A 23,674-nucleotide genomic window follows, 5' to 3' on the forward strand; every position below is an offset into this window, starting at 1 on the left:
AATGAGTAAAAAATTGCGAAAAGCCAACAAATATGCACGTGAAGTGTTGTCAAAACACGGCATTGTGACGTCATAACTACAAAAAAACATTTTTTTCATAAAATGAATATGTCCAACGGAAAAAGAAAGCCATACACATACGAATCAGTAGAATTTAAAAAATTCTCGAAATTGAGGCCAATATTGGCCTTTATAGCCCCTTCTCCTTTGTGGTATTTTGCAATTTGTTAAAATTAGAATTAAAAACTAGCTTAGTTACAATTCGGTCATTAACAATACCATTCAATGTTTGTTTTCATGATTTCATTATTTTGTCAGTCAAAACATCATTGGAATCCTCGATATCAGCGGATTTGAGAGTGTTTCAGAAAACAGTTTGGAACAGTTGTTAATCAACAGCACCAATGAAAAAATACATCAATACCACCAACAGCAGATATTTGAAATAGAAAACAGCGAGTATACCAAGGAAGGGATACATGTGCCTGCAAACACTTTCCATGATAACACATCAGTTCTTGGGCTAATATTTGGCGTAAGTTATTAATTACTTACTAGATATTTATTTCTATCAAAATCAATAAGTAAATTTATTTGTTTACACACTGCGACTTTAACATTTGTCTTCTGTAACTATGTGGTATCTGTCCATTGCTTACAAAGTCTTTAAAAAATCACAATAAATGACAGAATACTCTTTAAAAGAAGTAAAGATCTCCATAAAAGTATATTGGAGGGCTTAGCAATTGATGGTTTTCAATATGATAGAAGTAAAATAAACCTCTTCTTTCCCCTTTACAAACGATGCATTGAATATTGGAAAATTTTTACTGTGTACCTTACATAGCAAACTGTAAAATTTAAAGTGAATTAAACAGGGTTAAATATAGTTTTTGGTTTCAGGAATTAAATAAGTTAAAAACTTTGTAGACATCTCAGCTTAAAAAAAATATCTTACGAATGCGGCATTTTTCATTTCACACAATTCAAGTATTTACCAACTAATTAGAGTTCCAGAGAAGAAACACTACGATCTACTAAATTGAAAAAACCTAAACTATCAGTCATGCTTAATGAAAGGACATATGAACATGTTTTGTATTTCGGTAACTACCTATTCGGTAAACACAAATCTAGGTGAATTGCCCATTAAATGTTTTTTTAATTGAAATTATGTCAGGCAGACGGGATATTACCAATAGTTGAAACACGCTCAATTCACTATTCCTAATGCATTTGTAAATTGACATTATGTCAGGTAGACGAGAGATAACCGAAAATTCAAAGATACTCTATTGACAGTTCCAAATGCATTTGTTAATTGACATTATCTCAGGTAGACGGGATATGACCGAAAGGTAAAAGATACTCTATTGACAATACCAAATGCATTTGTTAATTGACATTATGTCAGGTAGACGGGATGTAACAGAAAATTAAAAATTACTCTATTGATAATTCCAAATGCATTTGTTCATTGATATTATGTCAGATAGACTGGAGATAACCGAAAGTTAAAATAAAGGCAACAGTAGTATACCGCTGTTCAAAACTCATAAATCCATGGACAAAAAACAAAATCGGGATAACAAACTAAAACCGAGGGAAACGCATTAAACATAAGAGGAGAACAACGACATAACACTAAAATGTAACACATATAGACAAAATCCCACGAGAATAACAAATATAACACATATAAAAGATACTCTATTGATAATTCCAAATGCATTTGTTAATTGATATTATGCCAGGTAGACGGGAGATAACCGAAAGTTAAAAGATTCTCTATTGACAATTCCAAATGCATTTGGTAATTGACAATATGTCAGGTAGACGGGAGATAACCGAAAGTTGAAAGATTCTCTGTTGACGATTTCAAATGCATTTGTTAATTGACATTATGTCAGGTAGACCGGAGATAACTGAAAGTTAAAAGATTCTCTATTGACCATTCCAATTGCATTTGTTAATTGACATTATATCAGGAAGATGGGAGATAGCATATGTTACAATTCGAAGTCAAGTTCAATGCGTTGTAACTATGCATGTATAAAAAATTACATTCTTATGTTAAGTGAAACTTTTCTTTAACGTCTACAGATACATAAAATTGAAAGGATATTTTCACTATTAATGACAATTTTGTGCCCTAGAATATAAGGTACTTTGCAGTGAGAAGATCTATGTGAGTTAAATGCATATCAATAATATATTATATTTTTTTGTTTGTTAATTTTGTGCTGCAGTTCTTTAATACTATTGCAGTTCAGTTTGTTTCTCATTTCCACTTTTTTGCATTATAGAAACCAGGAGTACTATCTCTTTTGGATGACCAAATCAAACTTTCCAATTCTGATGGGTCTTCGCTCGTGGCACAATATAATGCAGAATTTACTGACAAATATGATGTTTACCAGTCGACTGGACATAATATGTCATTCTATATTGTGCATTATGCTGGACAGGTATTATTCCATTATATGTAATATCTTATTGGTGTTAGTGTCTTTAAGGTGATAATTTTTTCTTGTAGAATGAGGACAAAAACAAAACGATGATGCAATAGAAAATAATAAGTTAGGCCCCACCAATTTAATTTCGTGTTCTACGGATTTTTGGACTCCACAAATTGGGGCGAGCGAGCGATTTGAAAATTTTAATACAAAATTATTTAATTTGCAAATTTTTGAGCAAACAAACAATAGTAGGTTTTGACGATATTAAAACTTGATTTATCACTTGTACTTTGACATTTCTTTAATTTATGAAGTATTTTCCCTGTTCAACAAGAAATAATTGAATAATTAATCTGGTTTATGTATGTGTGACTGACAATGAGGCAATTTTTCATCCAAGTCATGATCAGGTTCAGAACAACCCCTTAATGTTATAAATATCCCTTTTATGAGGGGTCAATATAAGTTAAGATACATTTTTTGGTAAAAAAACACTTTTTAGTACAAAAGGGCTCATATTTTCCCAAAGAACTATAATATCTATCTGGTATTAAATGGTCAAAATATGTCCAAGAATTTTGTAATATTCCTGGACTTTAACCATGTTAACACATTCACTTTAACAGTTTGATATTATTCAAAATAAGTGGACCCCTTTTTAGAAAAGTTGTTTAAAATATGATGTATTCTCCTCTTTTTCAGTAAGTTGTGAAAGGTTTTGTAAAGTAGCACTATACAAATCCTTGGTATTTCTATTTTCTTTTTTACAACAGTAAAATGACCTCTTGTCTGAGGGAGGGTTGTTCCCAACCTGATAATAACAAACATAGGTCAAAGTACGGCCTTTTACATAGTTCTTGATCCAGACCAAACAGCAAGCTATAAAGGACCCCAAAAGTATTAGTTTACACAATTCGAACAGGAAAACCAACGATCTAATTTATAAATTCAAACGGGAAAAATACCGATGAGCCACATCAACATACGATAATTAACTGCTGAACGACAGACCCCTGGATAAATCAGGACAATTGCACAAACCCACAGCGGGTATGGATAGTTTTGTTTCGCCAGCATACAATATAATTGCAGTTGAAGGCAAATCCTTCAGAAGTTCTTTGTAAATCTTTTATTCTAACAACGAACATTTTTTGATAGGGAATATAAGTGAGGGGGAAAGAAACCAATGTTTTGTTCTGTACAGGTATTTCCGCTGTTATATATTTAAATCGGAGCACTCCCACTTGGGATAAATTAGTTTCATGCTGAGACAAATATTCTTTCAGCTATCTACACAGTGTGGTGGGGTGCTTATAGGTTTAAAATCGTTATATACAGGTTAGACTGTGATTTAAAAACAGATGTTGAGATCTTTTTATAATATTTACACTTAAAAAAAAACGATGCGGGAAATGGACATGATTACATTTCCGTATGCGGGAAGCGGGAATAAAAAAAAATCTGTTTTGAAAAAAATAGGTGCTGGCAGGTCCGTTCAACAAGGAATTAACCTGGCGTGGCCTTATTGGAAATTAGAACGTTAACCGACAAACCGACGTTTGATAAAATATTTTTAAGGTACCGATGTGTCAGCTTGTTTGAATTGACGTACGCGTGATTTTACATGACCCGAAGTCTGAGTCAACCATTGAAATGAGATAAAAGTTGTCTCGATGTGACAAAAACACCATAACGAGTTGCAAATAAAACGTGAACTAAGCTCTATATGAATTAAAGCAACAGTAGTGCAATGCTGTTCAACTATTTTAACTCGATTAAGAAGATATAAATCAAGTTAATAACAAAAAAATGGCGTCAGGAGAACACATAAACAAGTGCGATGAGGCACGGTAAACTGATTCGAAACGTAAAATTGACGTGTAACGTAAAAAACTTTCGTCAATAAGATAGACAGGCACCACAAAAAAAGTGCAGAAAATTGTCATTAGAAAAGATGGAAAAGTTGTTGTATTTTCTCGAAATATTATATTTATATTTTGGTAATATATCTTCAATTTCGTCCATTGCGTCTATCATACACATTAATACACAAAAGGTATATGTTCTTGATCAGAATCATGTTCTTGTCTTATAATGTCTGGTGTTTGTGGTATTTGAGTTAGATAAAATATCTTTGCCCAGGTATCAACTTATACATAATACAATTAAATTGAAAATGGTCTTTACGGTTGGGTCAAGAAAACACTAATTATTAGTTGAACTTCATGTTACTTCGTTTGTTTCCGAAATAGGTGAAATATAGCACTAGAGAATTTCTAGACAAGAATAGAGGAACTGTTCCAGAAAGGATAAAGGAAATTTTTACAGAAAGGAGTGATTACTATATTGTCAGTGAATATTTCGATACACAGGACTCGTTTTTGACTCACCGGTAGGTATATCCTAATGCCAAGTACATGAATATCAGTTATGTATTTAGTTTTTTTAAATTTAAACATGACATAACTATGAACTTATCTATCCATAGTTTTACACGGAAAAGAATAAATATTGTTTTATTTTGATTTTAGATTTTTGGAATTTAATAATTTCATTTAAGAGATATAGACAATTTTTAAAACGCTTCACAAGTAGTCATGCTCTTAAATTTTGTTTTGCAGGGGTTCGCTTAGAGATACTTTGTCAAAGAGACAGGCCAGAGAAATTGGCAAAAAGTATGTTAAACTTTATAAATATCACCGATTGCTAAATTGTCATGCTAATAATTAGTTGTTAATTTGATTATACATCCAGTACAGTAAGTTGTTTTTCTGTTATGTATAACTGTATTTGTATTTGCATATTTCAATGCATGGTACCCATCTTTTAAAACTGTTCGCTTACAAATGTAACACGATATGTACTTAACATTTTGCGTAAAAAATCAAATTATGTGTTTGAACGATTAAACTAGGAATTCTTAATGTAGTGCACTGATCAGAAATTGAAACATTGAATGTTTACGTTTACATTAAATTCAGTAGTAAACAGTTCATAGGTAATAAAATCCATCAAAAGATATAGAGCAATATATATAATAAGTAAGTTCTAAAAGTTGCACCTTGGTACTTTGGACAGGATTCAACTTTACTTTAAAACATCTGGTCACCAACACAACATTGAAAAGGTTAATGAGCATGGTCTGTACCACAATTTTAAATGTCAAAGATAAAATAACCAGATCGTCAAATTATAGAGTTGAAGTAGTTAAAGAAAGCTGATATCAGACTCCAATATTATTTTGATTCCTGACGTATTTCTTGTAACTATTTTCTAAAAATTACAGATACAATCAAACTGTAAAAAAAACTGACGATAAACAGCAGTCAAGATCAACGAACAGTGCAGCCACACAATACCAGGTATTATAAAAAAAAATACTTCATAGAAATGTTCTGATTAATTGATATAACTACTGGCGTAGATCTGTTTGGGTTAATTCATTTACCAAAAATGCTTTCAACGAATATACTTGTTAATTATGCAAATGAAAAGTATTTCGTTTATGTTTGTTTCTTTATATAATTTGCAGCATCAAAAGTTACTAACATTTGACCATTGACAAGTTTTCATAACAAGATATTTTTCTAAATATATTTGAAAAAGGCCATGTTTAAGACATTAATGCGTAAAAAATAATTAAATAAAAAACATATAAATTGTAAAAGAAAAATATTTTATCTTATTATGTTTTTTTGGTCTTTTTTAGACATCATTGACTTGCCTTGTTGACATCTTAACCGATGCTAGGCCGCTTTTTGTCAGGTAAAGCATATTTTTTATGTTATATAATACATTGTTTCTTATGTTGTTTATAAATGATTTTGCATATGATATGTTTATTGTACGATAAAAAGGCATGTAAATTTGCAATTTTTCTATCAGGACGTTTCGACATTTGTATTTACTTTGTCAAAATAGTTTAACATAGGCATTTTTTTTCAATTATAATCTTAAATAAATTAATGTAAGGTGTTTTTAGTTGCTAAAGAGTTTATGAAGTGCGTTCATTTTTATACTTTCGATTTAGATATCTAAATGTTAATATTAGAACATGTTCTTATTTACAGATGTATCAAATCAAATGACAATCAACAGCCTAATTATTTCGATGAAAAAGTTGTATTAAATCAGCTGCAAAGTGCCGGTATTGACGATATTACCAGAATAAGAAGAGATGGATTTCAAAGCAGAATGCCATTTGACAAATTTCTGCAAATGTAGGTTTACCAAGAAATTGATCTCATATTTTTATTGATGGAAATTTAATGCAATTCCGTGTAAAAATTGATTATAAAAATGATACAAACAGTGTTCTTTTTATGTAGTTGTCATTTTTAAAATAGCTTCTCGTGTGCACATTTATGAATATCAATAGCAAAACCATCATTTAAAATGCAGCATTTTCCAATTATGTACTATGCACCGAAAACAGAAAAAAAACTGTAACTGCTAAAAGCGATTATAAAAAAAACTCTAAAGAAATAAGGTAAAATTAAGAAACAAGGAAAAGACCTTGGAATTGTGAGAAAAAATATCAAGTATCCCATTCCTACCTGATCTAACTCATAGATAGTATAGATGATAGAGTAACAAGAAAGTTAAATCACAAAAATACTGAATTCCGAGGAAAATTCAAAACGGAAAGTCTCTAATCTAATGGAAAAATCAAATGACAATCAACATCAAACGAATCGACAACAATTGTCATATTCCAGACGTAATACAGACATTTTTAAATTTTGAAAATGGTGGATTGAACCTGATTTCAACACACAAAAATCTGCGCTCTGGTATTAGATGTTTAGTATGATTTGTGTGATCCAAATACCATGGAGTGTTTTGTAGATCATGTTTTATTGCTGTTGCTGTTACAGTAGTTGCTATTAAAGTTGTTATTGTCAATACCTTCATGCTTATCAGACAATCTAGATTTACCCATCTGTTAATATCTCTATCAACAAACTGCTTATCATATTAACCAATATGAATTGAAAATTTTATAAAAGACTTCCATCATCGTTACGTGAAACACGCAGCTACTACTATATTGTTAACCTTTGTTGTAGTTGTCAAATATTTCGGGATTGTGCCATAATACCAGAAGGTACTAACCAGAAGCAAACAATAGAAAACATATTACAGGCTTGTAAAGTCCACACAAATTCTTACGAAATTGGTCGAACAAAGGTAAATTTACAAATTGAGCTAACGAAATCAGTAAATAAGTACTTTCTTATTTACTTTTCAAAGTTATCTTTACTAAAGCCTCTTTATTATCTTATTGAAAAAATTACTCAGATTAGCCATATTTAATGAGCGAATGATTGCCTTTAGTGTTATTAAAAGCATTACATAGATATTCCTAAAGGTGGTGTTCATTATTGAACAACTGCTTCTATGAAAATATTCATTGAACAGAATGCGTTTTGAACTCTTACTCTTGAGTTTTAAATGATAGACTATGGGAATATTTGAATCCTGAAAATTTCAAAGAATACCAAACATATATTAATTGTTGATTTTTTTTAAATTTTCGTTTAGGTATTTATGAAAGGACATGTCGTAGAGAAAATTAACAAGGAAAAGGCAGTACTGATACAGGTTTGTTCATAACGAGACATACAATGTATATACATTTAAATATTAATTGTGAAATCCAAATCGGAATAAGTTGTAGAAAATTATTATCCTGTGTTTTATCGTTTATCAAATGGTATAAGGAAACTTCTCATTTATCAGGAATTCACAATGAAAGCATTCGCTGAATTTTATATGACATTTCTCAGAATATAAATCCTGTTTATAGATACTATGTTATGAATATTTCAGATGTTAATATAGTTTACAAACAACCCTACCAAATAAACATTTATTAAATCGTATAATATTTATACATCAAATACGCCAAAAACCAAATTTCCCTTGTTAATAGTGTTAGAATAGGTGACTCTTTTTTTATCTGCTTTTATGATGAATGGAATGGAGGAGGTATGATTAGGGACATTATTTGACCCTGACAATTAAAAAGCTTGTAAACGTGTTAAGCTTTCAAAAAAAGATTATAGATTAAATCTATAAATGAATATGTTAATATAATGTCGACACTTTAGTGAAGAGAGATTAATTGAATGTGATGTCACTATGACGTTATTAACATGTCGAAATAATTAACAAATTGATCTTAAATGGCTATTTCATGCTTCTGTTTGTTTTTGTAAATAATTGCTGTCCAATGCTTTATTCAAAAAAGATATTGCGAAAATATTGGCATTCTTGTAAAAATACATTTTGTAGCTACAATTCGTTTTGGTTGAAGCTGTTATTCCTATTTTTAAATTACTCATGACATGGTCTCAAAATGAGTCTACTATTACAGTGTTTCCACTTAATATAAAAAGTTTGAATTAATCTTCGAATATGCAAGAAAAGAATTCAAAATTTAAAAACTGAAATTCGATAGACACATCATATGTAACTTCTGTATACATTTTTTGGTTAAATTTGATGAAATAAAGTGGGCGATATATACAGAGCGAACATTCAAAACTCAAACGCATAAAAATGCATCCATTAATTTACAATGCATCAGTCATTGCAGTAACTTTATATTTGACAGGAGAAAATTAATGGTCTTCCATGGAAACGTATGACTATCGAAAACATGTTATTTGTTGACATCATATTGATTTCGATCAAACATATATACACATTATATTGAAATACTCATTGTACTATTTGTATTATTTAAAGAAAAGAAAGGAGCAAATGATAAAACAAGAAAGAGAAAAAAGAGAAAGGGAACAAACAAAACTAAGGGAAATAGAACAATCGGTTGTCACACATAATCCACAAATCAGCACACCAATTTACACAGGACCTGGTGATATTCCAATGCAGAACATGGCTAGTACTACGGTTCAAGAGGATACAACAGAAACTCAGTCCGTGAATAGTTTTCCTCCAACTTATGTTGATGTAGAAAATCAAAACAAAAGAAACGAAAATACGAGATGGTAGGTTTGATTAAAATTTAAGTGTTATGTTCAATAGATTTTTTGTTACAAAAACGAGGAAAAATAACGAAAATAGAGGGTCAAACCTATTGAAATGAAAATCACCACGCAATGACAAATATAATACAATTCAAACGAGAAAACTAACTTATGTATGTACATAAAAATGAAAAAAAAAATATGTAACACATAAACAAACGACAACCACTTAATTATAGGCTCTTGACTTGGGACAGGTGCATACATACAGAATGTGGCGGGGTTAAATATGTAAGCGGGATCCCAACCCTCCCCTAACCTTGTACATATGTTCGTATTTCGGTTCTAATTACAATTTATAATTTTAAATTCCAAAAACAGTCTCTCATAGTTTTTAAATCTAACAAAAAACACCGAGAAGATATGGACAACTATGTTATAATGTATACATACATAGTTGTGTATACATAAGACAAAAAGATGATATTACTCTCGTAATTTTGTGTATATTCGAAAAAAGATGGAATTTCTTGAAATGATTAGATTTCTATAACTAAGAACTGTTGTTTTAAAATCATACAATGAATATTATGGCTTACTCCTTAGGGCATGGGATGCATTTAGAAATACCGAAAGAGATTTCGAAGGCTGTGTAGAAGTGGAGGAATATTTTTTAAAGTTCTGTCGGCTTTTGCTATGTGTTGGATTATTTGTGGGAATTGCAGCAAAAGGTGTTGCCACCATTCTAATCCCGCTGCTTCTGGCGTCACAGTTGAAAACAGAAAAGGTAAGGAATATATATATATATATATATATATATGTTAGTGACATTCCACATACAAATCCATGTTGCAAAAACGTCCAGAGACCAAAATTTGGAAAAGGACAGACTCGTCTTTTTGGTTGATTGAATATTGGTCCTGTTTATACCATGTTAATATAATGGGTTCAAAGGTTGCGCTTATGGAGGAGGTATAGTTTCGATACACAAAAGAACAGTTAAAACATTAAAGTTAAAAGTTATCAATGTGTATATCTTTATATATAACTCCTGAAATGTCAAATTAAATATGCATTGAATCTTTGTGAATGATACTATCGGAATGCGACACCAAATTAAATTAGAAATATTTATTTTCTTAATGGGTGTTTTTAAATAATAAAAAAAGCATTACAATATACACTTTTGATGCAAAAGATGCATATTTGGTTTTTGTTTAGTCGATTTTAAATGTAGTTGTTATTAGTTTTAAAAAAATCATAGTATTTTCATACTTTAAAGGAGGATGGTCGGAAGTCTAACGCTTTGACAGAACTGATTCTTTGTTACTCAACACCAATTGCCTTAACATTTATACAGTCTATGTTTAAAGTGTGTTTTGGGAGAGCTAAAAACATTGGATGGAAGTCTTTTTTACCAGTAAGTATGTTGCAAGATGTGTTGTTAATACTCAGGAAGAAAAATATAATGTTTTGGCCTCCATTCTTTAAATATTATAATTGAGTCGAAAAATTGAAATTGCATAAATTTATAAATAACAGCACTGTAAACACATCTTTGTTTTGTATTCCTTATTTTGATTTGTCTTTGTATTGAGTATTGCAATGACCAACATGGTAATAAATTACGTATTGGAGGAAAAGGAATATACTATCAAACATAATTTTGCAGATATACCATACACTTTCCTTTAGTTTTAAACTTTTTGAACATAATTATCTTTACTAAAATAAGGAAAATGAAAATCACAATTTTATAGCGTTCTTTATTATGTCTGGTTTTTTTTAATTGAATTAAAAACTCAATAAACAGATTTTTTGATAATAAAATGAAATATATACTAAATCCAACGGCTAGTCAGCAAGTGAAATCTTTAGGCTTCTTTATTAAACAGTCTATGGAACTGAAGACAGGGGGCTCTTGATGTCATTTTGTTTAATGTGACTGTTAGTGTCACCATTATATTGTTTATATTACATGTAATTGTCATTCCTTTGGCCCTCTTAAAAGTGTTATATGTGTGCTTAAATAAAGTCATATTTGTTATATCTCATATTTTTCTATTTGTCTATAGATATTTATATTAGAAAGTGCAGAGGCGTGTGGAACAGCCTATTTGTTGTTCAAGGTTGTGCATAACCATTCCATGACATCCGGAATAACTCTCGTAATGTCGTCATTTACTCTTCCGTCAATTCTGAACATTTTAAAACAAATTGCATTAGCAAGGAATAGACAGAAATTTGTTATACGACTGTCAAGTGTAAGCATAGCTTTAATAGCAATGCTAATTCAATGTGGAGTCGTAGTTTTTGCGATTGTTAGACCGACCATAGTGTTTAGCGATACTACTACAGATCAGATCCATTATACTACACAAGAGAAAATTTGTCTAGTAGCAAGTTTAGTCGGAATTTCAATGGGATATTGCGAAAATTTTCTGTTTTGCAACTTGAAAATTGGATCCTTCAACTTAAAAATAAAAGACTGGAGGATAGCAGTGGACAAAGCAAGACCAAAAATAAATTTGAAAATGTGCATCATTAAAGTTGGTATATTTTTATTGATGGCACAATTGTTGGTGCCAGATATAAAGTGGATGTTTACAGAAGATAGTGAAAATTTAAATGACGCTTTTCTTAGCAATATCAATGAAAATCGAAATGACACTTTTCTAAACAAAATCAATGAAACTTTAAATAATAACACTTCTCATGACAAGATTATTGAAACTCTAAAAGACACTATTCCTGACACGACAAAGGGATATCTAAATGAAACTTTTCTTGACAAGATTTTCAACATCTTCAAACACCATAAGTTAATGTTCATATATATTTATTGTGCCATTTTCGCTTCATATGAAGGCGTACTTGCTTGCAAATTACAAATGCAGCGGATATCATTCTTTGTTCCTTTGGCGTTAGTGCCTCTTGGGTGTTTTGGTGGAGTTATAGGATTCTGCTATAATTGGCCAGACGACAGTAATGTGTTTGGGTTAGCTGTTTCCTGTCCAAGGGTTGACATTGAAAGTCTATCTCAGTGGATCGGATCTTCTATTGGATTGTGGGTATCTGTTCTATTGTTGACATGGTATGTTCTATTTCCACAGTGCAACCGGATGGAACGAGAGCAAAGGTATGATCTACGTTAACAACCAATAAATTACTTGCTTTAAGAAAAGAGATTGAAGAAATAGGCAATGTCTACACTGCATAATTAGATATAGGAAAATATGCATTTCATGAATTTTACCTTAACATTTATTAAGTTCGCAGATTTAGAAAACAAGAGACCAAATAATGAGTAACCATTATCAAGTTGCCATGTTTTGTGTTTTGTTTTGACTTTTGAATGGGTTAAAAAAGAGAGAAAATCACTCAAAATTAAACATTATCTTTTGGCTTTACTTGATAGTGAAATGCATAGTATAATTGTACGTTTAAAGCTCCTTTTAATTTCCTACATTTGTTTCTCCAAAGGTTATTCGTATTACCAGTTAGAGATAATTTCTTCTCATCTCTTGGATTGCTGATGAAAAGGAAAGATGATACGGTTGAAAAGCGACTTCTCAAACATGCAAAATTTAAACCTGTCTTTAAAAAAGGAAATGAAGACGAAAATGAATCGTTTGTGAATGGAAAACGTAGAGAAAGTAAAGAGAGAAGGAAGAATAAAAAGAAAGCCAGACCGTACATTTATATTTGTGGAACTATGTGGCATGAAACGAGACAGGAAATGTTACAACTCCTCAAATCATTATTCAGGTTTGTTCAATGAATCAATTGTTGTAATAGGATTTAAAAAAATAGTTTTACGTGAAAAAAAAACCTTTTACATGTACGTAGAAATACAGACAAGCACGATTACAAAACAAAAGACTTTTGCTCATTGTTGAAGGTTGTACGCTGACCAATATATATCAACTTCTATGATATTTTATCTCTGTGTTAGAATTCTCTCATCGGCAATTATACCGCTTTTTGTGATTTTTAAATGTACTTACTAAAAACAAACAGAAAACAAAAGATTGACTAACACAAACCAAACCAGAAACTGTGGATAATGTTATTGCTGCAAAAGAACCTTCATCGGGTTATTCTTGATTAAAACATATTTGGTGATGCATCGAACATTAGAGGACGACTTGTATATGTCTTCTTGAGCCCTACGACATTATAAAATACTAAGATCATTTGTGCATGTAAAGTTTTTGTTTGTGATACTGAATTACACAAATGCAACACAATTTACTGAATTGGTTGGTGGTAAAGACACATCACCTTACAAACTGTAATTTTAAAAGCTAGTACATGTATATACAATATCAGACTCGGTGTAATGTCATATTTCAAAGTGGTGTATTAAATTATTCAGGAGGCTGATCTGTAGTACAGCACTCTACGATGCAATCCCTTTTTGATGGAAATAAATATGAAAAATAACATTGTTATCAAATTCAAACAAAAAAAATGTCATAACACCTTTTGTAGCTAACATCTTTTCTTTTTTTCAGATTGGATTTTCACCGAAGTAAATATAAGCTTGCAGAAGAGATTTTTAAAGTAGATGTTGATTACTTTGAACACGAAAGTAAGTATTATGCATATTTTAGGGGCCAGCTGAAGGACACCTACGGGTGCGGGAATTCTCGCTACATTGAAGACCCATTGGTTGCCTTCGGCTGTTGTTTGCTCTATGGTCGGGTGGTTGTCGCTTTGACATATTCACCATTTCCTTTCTCAATTTTATTTTTTACAGAGTTTGTCTTTAGTGCCGTGTGGAGACAGTAGAGTGCCTCCCCGTGCTTAAGGTTTATGCTCTTATATTATACTAGATTATGGAGTGTGTGTCCGAGCGAGAACTTCTCTATGTTCATTACTTTAGGAATATCTATCAAAAAGTAGTATTTTAATATTCAGCCCCATTCATCTATTTAGTCAGACGTCAGTCGCTACCTTGATATACCCTTTCTTTTTTTAAATTTGTCGGGTAACTTATGACAATAAGCATTTGACGTCTTGAGCCGAACAGTTTTATCATTTTTACACAATTTAATCTACTGTGTGATGGTTCATATTCTGGACGCCAGTCTTTGCTCCTTTGTAATAAATCTACATACCAAAAAACAAATATGAAGCTTAGAAATGGAAAAATATTAAATACTAAACTCGTTCAAAGGGTATCTACACGTCTCAATCTTCAGAATCGCTTATCTAAAAATACTACTATAGCTAACGTTTTTAACAATAAAAATCGTGGTTACCCTTCTATCGATAAGTGTCATGCCAAAAAATGACTTACGTGTCCCCGTCTTTCCACCAACAATACAGTAAGGTCCACATTTAATGGTCGCACATTTTCTCTAAATTTTGAAACTGATATTACTTGAAAAACAAACAGTATTATTTATTTACTCACATGAAACAAACCGGGATGCGGTATTCAGTACGTAGGTGAAACTGGGCGATATTTATCTAAACGCACGCAAGAACACCTGTATCGTTTTAAAAGACCCAATAAATTCAAAAGTATCATTTATCAACATCTTAAGAAGCACAGTCATCCTATTAAATATTTAACAGTTCAACCTTTAGAAGTAGTAAATAAGCAGCCTGGTGAATCTCATTCCAAGTTTGTACGATCACGAAAAATAAATGAATTAAATTGGATTAAAAAATTACAGACAGTCTACCCTCTCGGTCTTAATGATAATATCATGGGAATTGGCAATATATCAAGAACCGATTCTGTTAACATTTTGGATATAGTTTCTAAAACTGTTCGTAAAAATCGTTCTCATGGACGCAGAAAAAATCGCAATCAAAGAAAATTTCGGACCAACCATACAAATATTTCGGACCTAATTTCCATTTCAAAAAACAACGGCAGACATTATCTGTTAACCAAGCTTTGTTCTTTACCTATAAATAAATTAAATAAAATTTTAGAGGATTGCAACACAATTTCATATTACAGTCCTAAGTATGAAATTGTCCAAATTATAATGGCATATTGTTATTCTAAACTGTTTCCAAAAATTGATCGCCCTGAAGATCATAAAAAACATTTTATTAAAATAAAGTATGTCAATAAAGGTTTTGATTTTGTAAATATTGCCGGTATTTTTAACGACCATTCTGTTAAAGACCAAATTCCTGGATATTTTGATAATACTGAACTCCCTCTCATTTGTTATATTTACAAGAAATCTACCCGAAAATATGTGTTTAATTATAGCCAATTGTGTAAAGATGTAAATATCACTGAAAATACACCTATGTCGTGTAATTGCAGTAATTCAGAATACACCTATGGACCAATTTCCCATGTTATAACAGGAGACCTTAACATCGTTCGCGACCGAGAGTTAAAATCATTCCTCAGTAAAGGACCTAAATATCGTCCCCCGTCAACTATTAACTGGAATGAGTGTCGTAATATCATCAACGACTCACTCCGCGCCTACTGTTTGAAATGGGTAAAACGGGAAAAAGCTGACAAAAAATCTTTGGACTCTTTTATTAATTCAGTAATGAAGATAGTTGATATTCGAATACAACATTTTAAAGAACATTTTACCCTCAACAAAAACTATAAAAACCCTATTTCGCGTATCAAAAATAAACTAACAGAACTAGCCAAGGAATTTGTTTTTGTCCCGGCTGATAAAGCTGCTAATAATATCATTATTGTTTGACGTAAATTTTATATAGAGGTTCTGCAAAAGGAAATCACGAATTCACCAACATTCCAACTGACTTCATTTTCAGAAAACGACATCTGTAACAAACATAAACTTTTAGCTACTTCTTTACAAGCAGAACCAAACACAATGAAAGTCCCAACTATGTACTGGCTTCCGAAGCTGCACAAAAAACCTTACAAATATAGATTTATTTCATCTTCCAGCCATTGTTCAACTACTAAATTGTCTGTTTTACTTACTAGTACACTTGGTACAATAAAAAACCTGATAATAAATTGTTCAAATAAGGCCTTTGAAAATAGTGGAATTAATTACTTTTGGAGTGTCAAAAACTCGTTGGAAGTACTTGATAAATTGCATGCATATATTGGTGATTTTGAATCTGTTCAAAGTTTTGATTTTTCTACCCTATATACCACTTTGCCTCATATTCTTATTAAGAAAAAATTCACATCCCTAATTAACTGGGCATTTAAAAAGTCGGACTGCGAGTACATATGTTCAAACTCTTTTAGATCATTTTTTAGTAGCAATAAACAAAAGAACTATGTCAATTGGACATGCTTTGATACTATTTATGCACTTGAATTTTTACTTGATAACATTTTTGTTCGCTTTGGAGATTCCGTATATCGTCAAGTTATTGGAATTCCAATGGGGACTAACTGTGCACCACTTATTGCGGACCTGTTTTTGTATTGTTATGAGTTACAATTTATGACTAAAATTAGCAAAGACCCATCAAAACAACATTTGATACAAAAATTTAACAATACTTTTAGATATTTGGATGATATATTGGCTCTAAATAATGACGACTTCAGTATGTATACTAAAGAAATTTATCCTGTAGAACTTACTTTAAATAAAGCTAATGATAACAATGACCACTGCCCTTTCCTCGATCTTGATATCTATATCATAAACGGGAAGCTTAATACAAAAATTTATGATAAAAGAGATGATTTTTCATTTCCTATTGTTAATTATCCATTTTTAGATGGTGACGTTCCCTTGTCACCATCTTATGGTGTTTATATATCTCAACTTGTACGATTCGCTCGTGTATGTAACAATGTATTAGATTTTAGCGAGAGAAATTTATGTATTACTGAAAAATTATTACACCAGGGTTTTCGATATCACAAACTGGTCAAAACATTTACTAAATTTTATCACCGGTATAAGGAAATAATTCGTAAATATAACTCAACATGCAGACATCTTATACGTTCAGGTATTTCACATCCAAAATTTTATGGAAATATTCTTTACAAAGCACAAAAATGTCAGTATTCTCCTCAGAAACTAACAAAACCTTTAAATAGACTTATTAAAAGGGGATATAGTTACGATACTGTTGTCAGGTCATTAAAGATTGCTTATTTTGGATTTAACATTGATTCACTGATAGGGTCTTTGCATCGGAACTAAACACATTTATTTCTAAAAAAAACAGTTGTTGGCATGACACGGGTTATGTTCTTCTCATATATTTTATGATAGTATGATACTAAACCCCTAACGGGAGGGATTGTACCTGATATTCATATGATGAAGACATAATCTTTCAATCAGTTTAATTGAGGTCTGGAGCTGGCATGTCAGTTAACTGCTAGTAGTCTGTTGTTATTTATGTATTATTGTCATTTTATTTATTTTCTTTTGTTACATCTTTTGACATCAGACTCGGACTTCTCTTGAACTGAATTTTAATGTGCGTATTGTTATTCTTTTACTTTTCTACATTGGCTAGAGGTATAGGGGGAGGGTTGAGATCTCATAAACATGTTTAACCCCGCCGCAATTTTGCGCCTGTCCCAAGTCAGGAGCCTCTGGCCTTTGTTAGTCTTGTATGATTTTAAATTTTAGTTTCTTGTGTATAATTCGGAGTTTAGTATGACGTCCATTATCACTGTACTATTATGCATATTTTAGGGGCCAGCTGAAGGACACCTACGGGTGCGGGAATTCTCGCTACATTGAAGACCCATTGGTTGCCTTCGGCTGTTGTTTGCTCTATGGTCGGGTGGTTGTCGCTTTGACATATTCACCATTTCCTTTCTCAATTTTATTTTTTACAGAGTTTGTCTTTAGTGCCGTGTGGAGACAGTAGAGTGCCTCCCCGTGCTTAAGGTTTATGCTCTTATATTATACTAGATTATGGAGTGTGTGTCCGAGCGAGAACTTCTCTATGTTCATTACTTTAGGAATATCTATCAAAAAGTAGTATTTTAATATTCAGCCCCATTCATCTATTTAGTCAGACGTCAGTCGCTACCTTGATATACCCTTTCTTTTTTTTAAATTTGTCGGGTAACTTATGACAATAAGCATTTGACGTCTTGAGCCGAACAGTTTTATCATTTTTACACAATTTAATCTACTGTGTGATGGTTCATATTCTGGACGCCAGTCTTTGCTCCTTTGTAATAAATCTACATACCAAAAAACAAATATGAAGCTTAGAAATGGAAAAATATTAAATACTAAACTCGTTCAAAGGGTATCTACACGTCTCAATCTTCAGAATCGCTTATCTAAAAATACTACTATAGCTAACGTTTTTAACAATAAAAATCGTGGTTACCCTTCTATCGATAAGTGTCATGCCAAAAAATGACTTACGTGTCCCCGTCTTTCCACCAACAATACAGTAAGGTCCACATTTAATGGTCGCACATTTTCTCTAAATTTTGAAACTGATATTACTTGAAAAACAAACAGTATTATTTATTTACTCACATGAAACAAACCGGGATGCGGTATTCAGTACGTAGGTGAAACTGGGCGATATTTATCTAAACGCACGCAAGAACACCTGTATCGTTTTAAAAGACCCAATAAATTCAAAAGTATCATTTATCAACATCTTAAGAAGCACAGTCATCCTATTAAATATTTAACAGTTCAACCTTTAGAAGTAGTAAATAAGCAGCCTGGTGAATCTCATTCCAAGTTTGTACGATCACGAAAAATAAATGAATTAAATTGGATTAAAAAATTACAGACAGTCTACCCTCTAGGTCTTAATGATAATATCATGGGAATTGGCAATATATCAAGAACCGATTCTGTTAACATTTTGGATATAGTTTCTAAAACTGTTCGTAAAAATCGTTCTCATGGACGCAGAAAAAATCGCAATCAAAGAAAATTTCGGACCAACCATACAAATATTTCGGACCTAATTTCCATTTCAAAAAACAACGGCAGACATTATCTGTTAACCAAGCTTTGTTCTTTACCTATAAATAAATTAAATAAAATTTTAGAGGATTGCAACACAATTTCATATTACAGTCCTAAGTATGAAATTGTCCAAATTATAATGGCATATTGTTATTCTAAACTGTTTCCAAAAATTGATCGCCCTGAAGATCATAAAAAACATTTTATTAAAATAAAGTATGTCAATAAAGGTTTTGATTTTGTAAATATTGCCGGTATTTTTAACGACCATTCTGTTAAAGACCAAATTCCTGGATATTTTGATAATACTGAACTCCCTCTCATTTGTTATATTTACAAGAAATCTACCCGAAAATATGTGTTTAATTATAGCCAATTGTGTAAAGATGTAAATATCACTGAAAATACACCTATGTCGTGTAATTGCAGTAATTCAGAATACACCTATGGACCAATTTCCCATGTTATAACAGGAGACCTTAACATCGTTCGCGACCGAGAGTTAAAATCATTCCTCAGTAAAGGACCTAAATATCGTCCCCCGTCAACTATTAACTGGAATGAGTGTCGTAATATCATCAACGACTCACTCCGCGCCTACTGTTTGAAATGGGTAAAACGGGAAAAAGCTGACAAAAAATCTTTGGACTCTTTTATTAATTCAGTAATGAAGATAGTTGATATTCGAATACAACATTTTAAAGAACATTTTACCCTCAACAAAAACTATAAAAACCCTATTTCGCGTATCAAAAATAAACTAACAGAACTAGCCAAGGAATTTGTTTTTGTCCCGGCTGATAAAGCTGCTAATAATATCATTATTGTTTGACGTAAATTTTATATAGAGGTTCTGCAAAAGGAAATCACGAATTCACCAACATTCCAACTGACTTCATTTTCAGAAAACGACATCTGTAACAAACATAAACTTTTAGCTACTTCTTTACAAGCAGAACCAAACACAATGAAAGTCCCAACTATGTACTGGCTTCCGAAGCTGCACAAAAAACCTTACAAATATAGATTTATTTCATCTTCCAGCCATTGTTCAACTACTAAATTGTCTGTTTTACTTACTAGTACACTTGGTACAATAAAAAACCTGATAATAAATTGTTCAAATAAGGCCTTTGAAAATAGTGGAATTAATTACTTTTGGAGTGTCAAAAACTCGTTGGAAGTACTTGATAAATTGCATGCATATATTGGTGATTTTGAATCTGTTCAAAGTTTTGATTTTTCTACCCTATATACCACTTTGCCTCATATTCTTATTAAGAAAAAATTCACATCCCTAATTAACTGGGCATTTAAAAAGTCGGACTGCGAGTACATATGTTCAAACTCTTTTAGATCATTTTTTAGTAGCAATAAACAAAAGAACTATGTCAATTGGACATGCTTTGATACTATTTATGCACTTGAATTTTTACTTGATAACATTTTTGTTCGCTTTGGAGATTCCGTATATCGTCAAGTTATTGGAATTCCAATGGGGACTAACTGTGCACCACTTATTGCGGACCTGTTTTTGTATTGTTATGAGTTACAATTTATGACTAAAATTAGCAAAGACCCATCAAAACAACATTTGATACAAAAATTTAACAATACTTTTAGATATTTGGATGATATATTGGCTCTAAATAATGACGACTTCAGTATGTATACTAAAGAAATTTATCCTGTAGAACTTACTTTAAATAAAGCTAATGATAACAATGACCACTGCCCTTTCCTCGATCTTGATATCTATATCATAAACGGGAAGCTTAATACAAAAATTTATGATAAAAGAGATGATTTTTCATTTCCTATTGTTAATTATCCATTTTTAGATGGTGACGTTCCCTTGTCACCATCTTATGGTGTTTATATATCTCATCTTGTACGATTCGCTCGTGTATGTAACAATGTATTAGATTTTAGCGAGAGAAATTTATGTATTACTGAAAAATTATTACACCAGGGTTTTCGATATCACAAACTGGTCAAAACATTTACTAAATTTTATCACCGGTATAAGGAAATAATTCGTAAATATAACTCAACATGCAGACATCTTATACGTTCAGGTATTTCACATCCAAAATTTTATGGAAATATTCTTTACAAAGCACAAAAATGTCAGTATTCTCCTCAGAAACTAACAAAACCTTTAAATAGACTTATTAAAAGGGGATATAGTTACGATACTGTTGTCAGGTCATTAAAGATTGCTTATTTTGGATTTAACATTGATTCACTGATAGGGTCTTTGCATCGGAACTAAACACATTTATTTCTAAAAAAAACAGTTGTTGGCATGACACGGGTTATGTTCTTCTCATATATTTTATGATAGTATGATACTAAACCCCTAACGGGAGGGATTGTACCTGATATTCATATGATGAAGACATAATCTTTCAATCAGTTTAATTGAGGTCTGGAGCTGGCATGTCAGTTAACTGCTAGTAGTCTGTTGTTATTTATGTATTATTGTCATTTTATTTATTTTCTTTTGTTACATCTTTTGACATCAGACTCGGACTTCTCTTGAACTGAATTTTAATGTGCGTATTGTTATTCTTTTACTTTTCTACATTGGCTAGAGGTATAGGGGGAGGGTTGAGATCTCATAAACATGTTTAACCCCGCCGCAATTTTGCGCCTGTCCCAAGTCAGGAGCCTCTGGCCTTTGTTAGTCTTGTATGATTTTAAATTTTAGTTTCTTGTGTATAATTCGGAGTTTAGTATGACGTCCATTATCACTGTACTATTATGCATATTTTAGGGGCCAGCTGAAGGACACCTACGGGTGCGGGAATTCTCGCTACATTGAAGACCCATTGGTTGCCTTCGGCTGTTGTTTGCTCTATGGTCGGGTGGTTGTCGCTTTGACATATTCACCATTTCCTTTCTCAATTTTATGTCTTTTTGAAAAGTGTTATTTTGTTATAATAATTATTTATAATCAGTTCATTTATGTATCTTTTTTTTAATATAAATTAAAACGTACAATTTGTATACACGTTATCTATATATATCCTTCTCTCTTTTTAGTTCATTTGATTTTTGATGACGCATTTGAAACTGATAAAAAATCCAGACAAAGATTACCAAATGAGTGGGTAAAACAGCTGGTAGAATGCATGGAAGAGGCATCAACGTAAGTTTTTTTATTTAACATTTTCATAGTTTAAAAAAATACTATCATTCTCAAATCTGTAAACTCATATTAAAAGAGTTATCAAGCACATCAGCAATGTTGGCAGTTGATAATTAGTCTTTTTCTCTCTTTTCCACAGACATCGTTATTGCTTTGAAATCAAATTTGTGAAGTGTTTATCGAATTTATTGACGATTTGGCTTTGCAGAATAAAACTGAAAGCTTAACAAAGGGACTCGACTTCATACTTGCATTCATTCATATTTCATATTCTATTTTTTATATCTGTATTTTCTTAAATTTAATTTTATTCTGACCTCAATTGGAATGAATCATTGTTTTTTTCTCTCTCAATAACAGATCAGTCGCAAGGGGCCGTCTTAAATGGGAAAATAAGCCAACAAAAACAACTACACCATATGGGGGACGATTACATTGGACCATGCCAGGGGGAACAGATATGACGATTCATTTGAAAGATAAAGACAAAATCAGACACAGAAAACGATGGTCACAGGTATAATCATTCTATCGGTTTCTTTTAACACATAATTATTCAAAGGACAAACAGTGACATTGGTTAAAGGAAAACATGTAAATATTTATCAAAGGTACCAGGATTATAATTCAATACGCAAGACGCGCGTTTCGTCTACATTAGACTAATCTGTGACGCTCATATCAAAATAGTTATAAAGCCAAACAAGTACAAAATTGAAGAGCATTGAGGACCCAAATTCCAAAAAGTTGTGCCAAATACGGCTAAGGTAATCTATTCCTGGGAAAGGAAAACATGTAACAGTCAATATTCGACACAACACGACAACGGAAATATAATTGAGCCACACAAATCCCTTAAATGTCGACTAAATATTTTATAACACATAAGTTTACAATAAAATACGCCGGATGGCTATCTCAAAGTTCATATGATTTTTAAATAATTGAAATAAAAGATGAGAATCGATATATTTGATAGTATTTTAGAGTTAGACATAATTTTAAAACACAAATCTTCAGTGTTTATAGCATATTTTGTGGTTCAAGAATGTTTAAAGTATATTCAAACTGAAAACAACAGGTATTCGTTCTACTATGCAACTCAGAGCCATTAGATATCGCTTGGCAGTGTACATTTTAAAAGTTGCATACTCACTCAACCAT

General features: G+C 31.6%; 1 protein-coding gene across 5 annotated transcripts in view; it reads left to right on the plus strand.

Annotated features, from left to right (window-relative positions):
• Nucleotides 1–23,674, plus strand: part of LOC139519785 (chitin synthase chs-2-like) — an 82,570-nt gene that overhangs the window by 53,339 nt on the left and 5,557 nt on the right. For all 5 annotated transcript variants that reach the window (XM_071312048.1, XM_071312047.1, XM_071312046.1 and 2 more), the window contains exons 11-27: nucleotides 319–535; nucleotides 2,307–2,468; nucleotides 4,712–4,851; nucleotides 5,081–5,134; nucleotides 5,746–5,821; nucleotides 6,169–6,224; nucleotides 6,530–6,679; nucleotides 7,529–7,649; nucleotides 8,004–8,063; nucleotides 9,213–9,475; nucleotides 10,061–10,241; nucleotides 10,737–10,874; nucleotides 11,530–12,593; nucleotides 12,938–13,222; nucleotides 13,972–14,048; nucleotides 22,405–22,510; nucleotides 22,871–23,027. In XM_071312048.1, the coding sequence (XP_071168149.1) occupies nucleotides 319–535; nucleotides 2,307–2,468; nucleotides 4,712–4,851; nucleotides 5,081–5,134; nucleotides 5,746–5,821; nucleotides 6,169–6,224; nucleotides 6,530–6,679; nucleotides 7,529–7,649; nucleotides 8,004–8,063; nucleotides 9,213–9,475; nucleotides 10,061–10,241; nucleotides 10,737–10,874; nucleotides 11,530–12,593; nucleotides 12,938–13,222; nucleotides 13,972–14,048; nucleotides 22,405–22,510; nucleotides 22,871–23,027 (3,307 nt within the window). The remainder of the gene's footprint in view (nucleotides 1–318; nucleotides 536–2,306; nucleotides 2,469–4,711; nucleotides 4,852–5,080; nucleotides 5,135–5,745; nucleotides 5,822–6,168; nucleotides 6,225–6,529; nucleotides 6,680–7,528; nucleotides 7,650–8,003; nucleotides 8,064–9,212; nucleotides 9,476–10,060; nucleotides 10,242–10,736; nucleotides 10,875–11,529; nucleotides 12,594–12,937; nucleotides 13,223–13,971; nucleotides 14,049–22,404; nucleotides 22,511–22,870; nucleotides 23,028–23,674) is intronic.

The sequence above is a fragment of the Mytilus edulis genome, chromosome 4 (assembly GCF_963676685.1).
Source record: "Mytilus edulis chromosome 4, xbMytEdul2.2, whole genome shotgun sequence".
Classification (NCBI taxonomy): Eukaryota; Metazoa; Mollusca; class Bivalvia; order Mytilida; family Mytilidae; genus Mytilus; species Mytilus edulis.